General features: G+C 40.1%; 1 protein-coding gene across 1 annotated transcript; it reads right to left on the minus strand.

Annotated features, from left to right (window-relative positions):
- Positions 1 to 6,908: 6,908 nt before the first annotated feature.
- On the minus strand, positions 6,909 to 10,681 carry LOC102448152 (heat shock transcription factor, Y-linked-like). The gene is made up of 2 exons (XM_006137801.4): positions 8,711 to 10,681; positions 6,909 to 7,773 (listed from the first exon to the last, which is right to left on the minus strand). The coding sequence occupies exons 1-2, from the start codon at positions 9,269 to 9,271 to the stop codon at positions 6,997 to 6,999; spliced, it is 1,338 nt and encodes a 445-aa protein (XP_006137863.1). The 5' UTR covers positions 9,272 to 10,681; the 3' UTR covers positions 6,909 to 6,996.
- Positions 10,682 to 10,828: the final 147 nt, after the last annotated feature.

Genomic DNA, 10,828 nt, shown 5'->3' on the forward strand with positions numbered 1-10,828 from the left:
GTTTGTTAGACACTCAAGACAATAGAGTGGTCACTATTCATCAGCCATAACCACATATGTTTAAAGAAGAGGCCAACGCTTTTCTGTACTTAGGATAGAAAATACCTGTCCTGTAAATTTGTTGAAAATGACAAAATGCATGACTGAAGAAACTGACTTTAGCATTGAACCACAAAAACAAACAAACAAAAACCACACCCCACCAAACTATGCTGCTGATTGTATGAAAATCTTACAATTAAAAAAAAGACATAAAGGGGGCATTGTTTGGCCTTGGAGTCATTTGAAGGTAACTCGTTGCTCCAGTGAGCTTCAATGAAAGGTGAGTGGAGGTTCCTCTTCCTAGATGCTGCTTTTCTTAGACCAGTGTTTCTCAAACAGGGTTCCACGAAGTGAAGATAAAAGGGTTCTGTGAGAAAATTCCATTACAATAACATTTTAAGATTAAAAATAATAATAAATATTTAAGCATTTATGAATGTTATTGAAAATGATTTTCATTTGTGTTTGCCACAATAAGTGTCCCTGTGTATGCCAGCTTAGCCAGAGACTGGGGACGATGATGTTACTACTCAATGCTGTGCGTGCAGTCAGTCAGTGGTGTGATAGCCTGTTATATACCACCGTAAATCCCCATACTCTCTCAGGACACGAGGGTGACTGAATATGAATATACGAGTGTCACGTCAGACAAAGTTGAAGCTTCAGCTGTCAAACCAATTGACCATGTATTAGACTGTTTGAGGGGTTCCACAAAATTCTTTTGAGTATAAAAGGGTTCCGGGGCCAAATAAAATTGGGACACACTGTCTTAGACTGTGCTGAAATAGTAACAGACCCTGCATTAGAATAGTGTTCAAAAGGTCAATCATAGAACAATAGGGAGAAAAAAAAAAGAAGCAAAGAAGAAAATGAACTTTCTGGACGTTTAATTTTTCAGCAGTATCCCCAAGGATATAAAAAGGAAATGTGTGATACAAATTTTTAGTGCGTATGTTACTAACATTTGTTTTTCCTTTTCAGCCAAAGTTCTTGTGGCATATTTGGTGTTGAGGCTCTCCAGCTTCCAAGACAACAACAACTGTGGCAGTAAGCATAATGTGGGGATGCCCTATGTTGATGAGGGGTATCCCGGGGCATAGAAATGGCAGAAAATGATGGCATCACAGGCGTGGAAAACCAGGGATGGGTGAACGGCAGTATGGCAAGCTGGTAGGTATTCATAGCTGCTATATCTAGATGAGCACATTGACAAATAGGAAGCCTGGTTATGGACTCTAATCTTGGCATGGGGTTTGGAGTCAAGGAGTGATGGTAATTCAATGCAGCAATTCGTGAGTCCATACCACAGCTGATCTCTGGAGTAAAACTGGCATGATTGTATGGATGAAAATGATACATCTTGTTCTTCTTGATTTCACAGTCAGCTGCATTTTGTTCTTGTGAAATTTCTCCTGTCATGGCCATTGAGTAATACTTTAATTCATGTCTGCTAGACCCCCATAGGTGAGAGGGTCCAGGAAAGAGGATGGAGTGTTTGTTTGAACGGTCACAGTATTTGTTCTTCGTGGCTTCAAAATTTGTTTTCTGTTCTTGTGAACTTTTTCCTGTCAAGATGGCTGTGTGAGTTTTTAATTCACTGATATTTGCTCTCAGTTCTTGAGGTGGCAGAAGCTTTCGCGCACAGTTTTGTAGAGAATGGGATGGCAACTCAGTTTGCTGGCCACCACTGTAGCCTGCAGAAGCATATTCCTGAGCATCTGGCATAGCCGCAGCTTTTATGTCAGTGCTGTTGTCTTCTTGCTCTAGGGTAAAACTTCTTTTCATTATGATTAACAACTGAATAAAGACTCTCGGTGCTTGATAATACCACTGTTAACAAAAGAAACAGATTATTTTAAAGTATATCCATTCCAAAATAACTGTGTGCGCGCATGTGCAGCATTGCTTTTGGAAAGCACTCTCCCTTCTCAGGATGCAGTCTCAGCATTATTTTTATAGGCCAAAATCTGCCATAAAATCTTCCCTGTGCAGGTTGTTTCGATTTTCCTTTATGTAAATGGGACCCTTGACTTGGCCTCCACTGCTTATCTTTTATCTGTATTAATTCTCCTAAAGAGAGGAGAATTTAATTGTCCTAAAAAGAACTTGAAAAATGCATTCTTACCCAAGCCTCTTGAAAGCTCGTCCTGGTAAACAAGGGTACTTACATGGGTAATGTATGCATTTTTAGCTTTCTAATGTGTATCTTACGTATCTACTGTTAACTGTTGCAAGAGTGGTCTTTCAAAGATAAACAGAGTGTGAAATGATGCACTATCGTTTTCCTAAAACCGCTGTCAGACATCTTGATTGCCTCTACTGCTACCTCTCACCTTAATGAACATGTCTAATCAGTTTCTCTGCTGCTACCCCCACAGCAGATCTGCAGAGATTCACATCCGTTTCTTGCTGCTGCTTAGAAAGCTGAGTGGCAGCAGAGACAGGTACTGACGTTATTCTAGGAGGAAGACGACTCCCAAAATGGAATGTAGGGGAGAGTGTAGTAGTAGAGACTACCTCTTGCCTCCATGAGCCCTCATACTAGTTAGGAGGTAGGATGGGGGTAGGGTAGAAGAGATCCTAGCTGGAGCCAGAATGGACTATGAGCATGAGTTAGAGGTACAGGTATTTTCCTGCTTTCCTGCCCTACCAGAAACCTGAAAGCTTTCAGGGGAGGTGTTGGTTTGAAAACAGCCTCCCCTCTCTAGCAGAAATATGCAAGTTCTGGGAAAGGGAGCAGACTAATAGAGAATGATCTTCCCCCTTACCATGCTCAAGAATGTTGGGGAGGGTGGAACTATGTACAAGGATCCTACCTTCCCTTTGCAGCAGACAGGAGGTCCCCAGGAAGGAGAAGAAACAGAAAAGCCTCTTTTCCCTTGCAATAGTTTATGGTGACAAGTTTATCAGACAGTTGCTAGCCAGAGGTTGCTGTCAACACCCATTTAAATCCATGGGAGATGTGTAGCATGCAGGACCTTCCAAGGTTGGGCTCAGAAACGAGACACTTAAAAAATGTGATGTGTCCTACTAGAAATCAGATAAAAGCCATCTTATAATGCAGAGACATCCCCTTTACTGCCATGAATTTTGACCACATTCTATACTGTGACTCAAGTAATTCAGGTTCAGTTAGTAAAACCTTATATAGAAATACTACAGAGAGTATTTTCTGACCCACTGACACAAAAATACTCCGTGGGACCAGCACTTACTCCATAGAGCTATCACCCATCATTTGAATTTTCCAGAGACTTTTTAAAAGTGAAGTGGGAGAAAATCGTTACTTTGACAGCTAAAAGTAATAAGTTGACAGTGCATTTACAATGTAACCTCCAAAGACTACAAATTGATACTACTTTTAATTTAAACCGTTCAAATATTTTTTTCAGAGCAGAAATAATTCTCACCTGTTTTTGAGTAATATGAAGCTATATATTGGTCTTTCATAGATAATTTCAGACAGTCAAACGCACATGACAGTATGCAACAATTTGTATAAGCATTCATGAACATCACAATACTGAATGTGTAATATTGGCATTGCATCATAATAGAATCCCTTTCAAAAATATAGCATCATAATGAGAAAATGAACACAATTACTGACATTAAGGGTGAACAGAACATCTATTGTAATGCATATTCATATGAAATAAATTATGCTAAAAGGCTGAAAATAGTGGGCTATTACAGATTTCCTTTCCATGTAGCTGGCTTAAATTCCCCGCTAGTTGATGGGGACTCACTGTTTTTCATTTAATAGCCAATGTGTTTGGTTGTCTCAATCCAGCTATCAGGTTACATCACAAAAACCAGCACTCTTATTGGTTGTTTTATTAAAGAGGTCAAGGACTGGTCTAAGTATGGAGTCTGAACTGCTCTCTCATTCATAGGCACAGTCTGCTCTGATAAAGGTTGTAGTATATTGGGAGTTTGAGAAGGCTTGTACTGTTTCTACTTGGGCTGGAACGTTCTGAATCTAAAGAGGACATTTTCTAAGACTTCCTTCTGGCCTCCTCCAGTAAGACCTCAAGAAAAATATTTTTTTTTGTAAAGTTTGCTTTTCAAACAGATAACAGGATCCAGCTGATGGAGAAGGGGTGACATTTTTAGAAGTGTCAAATCCCTTTTTAACGTTCGGATCGGACCTACACTGCCATGGAACTGTATCTGGACAAAGGACGTAGGTACATAGACAATAACATGAGCATGTTAGCCTACAGAGACTGATGGTTCTGAATGTAGATGTATAAGCAATGTCAAAATATGCTCACATATAATACTTTATTGGAAGGTACCATATCTGGATACCTGTGACCATTTGTGACGTAGTGGGGGTACTTGCTGGGCTGTGGTGACCCCTGCTGTCTGGAGCAAGACCCAGCAGGGAAAACCTGGCTAGGCAGAGATAAGGCCAAACTGGTTGAACCAGTGGCCAGACACCCCCCATGGAGAGGAACAAAGGAAGGTGGATGCTGCCCTGACTGCGGGGGCAGGGCTGGAGGGGAATTTAGTTAGACTGTGGAAGAGCATGGAGGAGAGCCTAGGGGAAGGGGCTGGAGTTTAGGGGCCCAGTCTCCCCCATCTCAAGGGGGCCTGAGGCATCCTAGCCCAGTTCCTGTAACCAGATTACATCTGTGCTGCGCTGTGCTGGAGGAGCAATAAACCACCCTCAATTCCACTGGCTGGTGCAGTCTGTTTGTGCCATTTCGGGGTGCAGGAGACGGGGAACCCCCAACGCGCCGTCACACCATTATAGCCTCAATTGATGCCTACTTTCTCCAGACACCTCGGTTATACTAGAATTCCCCCCATGGAAAGGAAAAGCCACATATTTCTTATACAGGAACAACCAAAGGTATCTTATCTACAGTAGCACACTTCACTTCTGTTTTTCAGCGAAGTGGAACCTGCACCAAGGCTACCAACACAGACTAGACATAGATGTTTCTACTGCCATACCATCTAGCTTTATCCTCCTAGTAAAAACACCGCTGCAGCTGCACCTTCAGAGGTCTAATCCACAGGGCAGTAGGACTTCTTAGGATGAACTTCATTATACTTGAAAATGCATTTTATATTTTTTGGGGGGAAAACAGGGAGAGCTTTGAAAACATATATACAGCACCTAGCTAAGTAAAAGTCCCAGCCAATTTATGCATTCTTTGAAAGACTATATGGATTGCATATGTGCAATGCTTATAATGCCTCCTAAAAGATAACATTACAGTTGTAATTCCAGCAGGCCCTGGTCTGTGACTGGAAGCTGTTTGACACAGCATTTAATGAACCACTCTCTTTATTCTTTTTCTGTTTTCTATAAAATTGCAATATATTTCACACTTCTGGTAGATTGTCATTTTATTTAATATAAGATGTAAATATTGGAAGTTGACTACAGCAGACTTCCATGAAGCTAAGCACATAGAATGCTGCACAGTTGGGTACTAATACACTATTATTGGCACAACATTTTATCCAGCTTGTATCTGCTCTTCAAAATACCGAAGACTTCATTCACAGAATATTTATCAAATGTTATAACTAATGACAGGCATTGCTCTGTACTGTTCAATCCTGAACATTTGCTGTAGGCTATGCTCTTATAGAAACCAGTATTTTTGTCTGAGAAAGGAGTTCACTCTTGAACTCCAGCTTCTATGATACTATGTAGGTATTCATGTTTCTGAGAAGTGCTTAAATAACAGGGGCTGGGTAGTATAGAAAACCCTCAAGGAGAGATAGGCAAAGAATTGTTTTAGGTCAATCCTTCATGATAATCATGCAGAGGATTCATTGTTAAGCAATGCAGTGCATGTCCAACCTGAACCCTACTTTCATACATGGTAGTGGAAGAGAACCACTAAACCCTAAGCTCAAATCATTCCACTCTTTTTAAAATATATCATTTAATAAATATTCCTTTAATATTTTCATTCCGCTCACAATCCACCACTGAATTCAATGGAACTTTTACTGCTAACTTGCAGAAACGGTAATTACCATTCACTAGCTCACAGTCACACCAAGAACACAGAAATTCACGTTTAGAACTTGAAATATTTAACTTCAAAATTCATCAACAAAGTAACCCTGAGTTGCAGCATATTTTCAAAATTATCTGAAAGGGACTCAAACTTGTAAGTAATTCATAAATCTTGCCACTTCCTCCTCCTCTCTCTCCTCTTTTTAATAAACTGTAACCTATATCTAGATGAAAATAAATGAGATCTCTTTTAGTTTTGGTCTGTTGATTTTATAGGTTTCTTATCCTGGATCTGATTTTGGAGATCTTTCAATGAACGTATCAGATAGTATAGTAATATGTGCTTACCATTTATGCATTTGTAATCATATTCCATAGGACAGCTAACACAAATCACTCGGTAAACTGTGGGTTATCCACCTCAGTATGCGTTACAAACCTGCTGTCCCAAAAGGTGAAGTTCTCTGTACTGTTTGAGTTGACAGGATAATATGAGATAGATATTTTGTTTGAACACATAGGTCAAACCCTGCTTTGGAAACCAAGACTCAATAAATGGCCTTGGCAGAAGTGTATTCTTCAGGCCTAGAGCTACATGTGGCACATGTCATCTCTAAAACAGAAAAGAGGCTCAGTCCTCCTGCAATACCTCCCTGCTTCAACACTTGTTTGCAGTGACAAAGGATGGGTAGTGGTGAACAGAAGCCATCTTTGGAAAGAACATGATCAGCCTAAGTGCAATTCAAACATTATGTTGCTCCCCCTAACTTTCTGAACTATTACATATTAAACCTGACCCATTGCTTCTACTGACCGAATTCTTCCCTGCTGAAAATAAAATTAAGCCTAGGATTATTTTATATAAATAGGACAGGAAAACTGGAAAAGACATTTATTCTTCAGTTTCATTGCAGACTTGTCAGTGACCTTGTCCCCCAGAATAGGAAATGTTAAAGTCCTTTGATTTATGGGTGGTATCCTGAATATTCAGTAGTCTTTGGTCCAACGCCTTTGGCAGCTGGTGAATTGTTTGAAGTGCAGTTGCAATTAGGGCAGTGATGGTACGATGGAGTTCGGTGATGAGATGATCTTGACATGGAAATGGCAGAGGCTGCTGCAATCATAGGCATTGAGAACCATGGGTTACAAAATGGCAGCAAACTAGCCCAATGAGCCTGCATAGCTGATAAGTCTGGATACATGGCTGGGAAGGCAGGAAGCCCCATCACTGGTCCAAAAGGACTATTTGATACAGGAGGTATGACGTGATACAAAGAAGTCGCAGACGTAGTGGTAGTGGAATCTAGATCATGGTTGCTGACTCGAGTATGGCTGTTATTTTGAGGTAAATGGAACGGAGCCAGCTGATTCAACTTCTCATTGTCTTCTGCTGTAGCATGATCTGATTGTCTCAGTGAAGCTGCAGGTGAAGAAGTGTATCCACTTCTGATTCGGGCAGTTGCTCTGACAAGTCCCTTATTCACCGTAGGCTTTCTTAGTGCACACGTTTGAATGTTTTCCTTTGAAGCAGTTGCAACAAGGTCATTTTCCTCCATGGAAGCAGTTCCCAAAGCAGACTGAATGTCTGAGTTTCTTCCCTCATTCTTTAGGCAGTTTTCACTAAATTCCTGTTCTAATGAGAAAGCAACTGGTGGTGTATTTTTGATGCCAACTCTTCTTTTACATCTTACAAGGAGGTGGGGATAGCCTCTCTTAAAATTCGGGTTATGGTAGAACTGTAACTAAATAAAGCAAGGGAAAAGATTTAATCACCTCTATGAGAATAAAAAAAGTCAAGTGCACATTCTGGCTAAGATTTTTGCCTACATAAAGCAGTCAAACATTAATATTGAACGGACACTGGCAAACAATTTTGGCCCCAATTTTAAGCTGCAAAAAAGATATGATGAAACAGAGGCATTTTCATTACATTTTAAATCAGTGAAAATTCTTTGAATTTAAACATTCTCCTGCAGCATTGTGTTTAACCTCAGGAAATGGACCTGAATAGCTTACTTTCACTGTAGAAGCCAAATTAAGTGCAAAAAGCAAACATGGCAGAAATGGTGATAGGTAAATTTGAAATTTAAAAGGTGTTAGAAATACAGACAGGTAATATTTTAATGGATTATCTCTCTTAAGTGGGTCTAGTATCGAAACTAAAGTTTAAACAAAAAGGATGGATATTATCCGACAGTAGGAGACTTTCTAAAGCATGTAAAAGATTTAGGTCCAGAAGTACAAGTCCCCTTGACTTTTAGTAATTTAGATAAAAGGCCATAAATGTTCAAATAGTAACACATGGCTCATATCCATCTTCCTAGCATTCAGCAAATGCCAGTGGGAAAAGAAAGCAATGCAAACCTAGTACCAGAAGGACACCAGTAACCAGAAGAGAGAAAGAGAAGGGGGCTGAGAGGATTTCTGTTTCACTGGCTCAGGCGAGCAGGGAAAAACCCACACTGAAATAGTCACTTCTGGGCAAAAAAATAGTATTCACATTTTTTTACTCATTCATGAGAATACTTTGAGAACTATGGATGTCAGAATAGCCTTCAAAACCCTCATTCCTAGATTCTCTTCATGAGCATAAAACTTTTGTGCATGCAAAAAACCATCATTAAATGTATTTCAGAATAGGCATCTTTTAAGCTTTGAGAAACTATACTGGCATTTTACCTTGCTAAAAGCAGATGCTGCTTTTTCTTCTGCTAGAAATTCAGCTAGTGAGGCAGACCTTTGAAAATCTTGCCGCATTTTGCTAAAGCCATAGAGATTAAGCTGACGGATGAAACTTTTCATGCAATCAGTTTCAAAAATTCGCAGAGGGCCTCTCCTTTCTAGCACCTCCTTTTTAAAGAGCTCTTCATCAATCACTACACAATTTCCATCATCATCCCACCAAAGTGACTTAAATTGATCACTTTCAACAATTTTCCATAGTTTCTTTGGAAAGGTGAGGGATAAAAAATCATTGTCTTCAGTGGAATTATCCTCACAGAGAGTAAGACGTGGTCTTTTTACCCATGGTCCATCACTCAGAGCTTGAAAAGCATTTTCTTCTATTATAGACCTCAAGGCAGAGTCACCAGCTGCTGTTTTATCACACAATGGAATAGCAGAAGAAATTGAGGTAGCAGAATCAACCATTTCATCCTGAGCTGAAACATGTAATGTTTCTGCTATAGGAAGGTCCATCTCCAATCCTTTATCGCTTTGACCTTTTTCAGTTGTAGCCATTTATGCTATTAGTTGAGCTTCATGCTCCTAGACAGTGGTATATTAAAATGATGCTAGCTTAAAGTGAAACTTCAGTAGAGAGTTCTAGAACATCATAATGATACTTGTGGTGTGTGGCTGTGACATCATAAAACAACTGGTTTCCTAGCAAATTGAGGTAATAATGGCCAGACAAGTCACTAAAGTGAAAAGCATTTAAATATCATTTACGAGAGATTAGATCTAATCTATAAAAGCTTTGTCTCATGATATAAATAAGGCATATACTAACTGGACATAGAGCACCGTACCATCCATTCCTCCCTCTCCCCACAGCAGTCATTCCACAACAGAGCTGAGGGAAGCTTGTACTGCTGCGGTTGTTGGGAATAAAGGAAGAAATTTATTTGCCTAGTCTTTCCACTGAGCCTCTTTCACTAGTGAAGAATTCCCCACACTGTGTTCTTGCCATCAGACCCTGGCTGTATGAAAAAAAATATAGGAGTACAAGTATTTAAATTACATACACTGTATAAAATAATAAGGATTTACAATTCCATTTAGCAGCTGCAAAGGAGACTGTTCCCTCTGGTCTCTTGCAGAAGCCTCTTTCTGCTCCAAAGACTGGGGAAGGAGGTACTGGTAAAAGGCAGAAGGAAAGAATCTGAAAAAAAGTCACCACAGGTTGATCATCACTGCCCATCTTCTATGTGATAGTAACATTACAGAGCAAACCAAGTCACCTGCCAGCACTTGTCACAGGGATAAAAGAGAGAAAGAAGGGGAGAAAGGAGATTGTCTATTAGATGTTGACTTCCTATTGGTTCTCCCTTCCAGTGAGAATGTGGGAATTCAACCTACACGTTTTTTCGGCTGCTCTTTTCCAGTAGGGTAGCCCAGTGGACAAATGGAAGGCCTTTTACTCCCTGGGCCTCTCAAGGAGGTCGAGCAGAGCATGTTCTCAAGTCCAAGTGGACAATGATGGTGGGATATAAATTCATTATTAGGAGGCTACCTCTAAACCCCAATTTTGCTGCAGTAGATGAGGAACAGTGTGGCCTATAATGAACTATCTTCCACCACTGAATGCCCATTACCGGGGAGACTGGGGATGGATGGGGGGAGAAACGGGTAGATGGAAGAATAAAGGCAATGCAGTAGGGAGCACTTGCCTCACTAGTATTACAGTTGTCAGAACAAATATATTCCCTACTTCTGGCATAACTAACTGTGGCTAGTGGTTATAGTGAAGAGATGAGTTTCCACATTCCTGTCATTCCTGTATCAGCCATTTTTTGAAAAACAGTACTGATGGATATCAGAGTGTATACTTATCACTGAGTTGTAAGAGCAAACACAAGCATCTCTTTGCCAAAGAGAACAAACTACTGTAACATGAATTTCAGATTAATCTCACTAACCTACAAGCATCCTCAGTAGAGGTTTGGGAAAGAAAAAAAAAAACCCCACCCGTCACCCCCCAAAATTCATGACAATGTCAAAGTAAACAGAAACTTTTCTAGAGAATTTACTAATTTAAAATGGCACAGCTCCTTGTAAAGGGTTTAATAATTTGGA

This window comes from Pelodiscus sinensis, chromosome 13 (assembly GCF_052426305.1).
Source record: "Pelodiscus sinensis isolate ZL-2025 chromosome 13, ASM5242630v1, whole genome shotgun sequence".
Classification (NCBI taxonomy): domain Eukaryota; kingdom Metazoa; phylum Chordata; order Testudines; family Trionychidae; genus Pelodiscus; species Pelodiscus sinensis.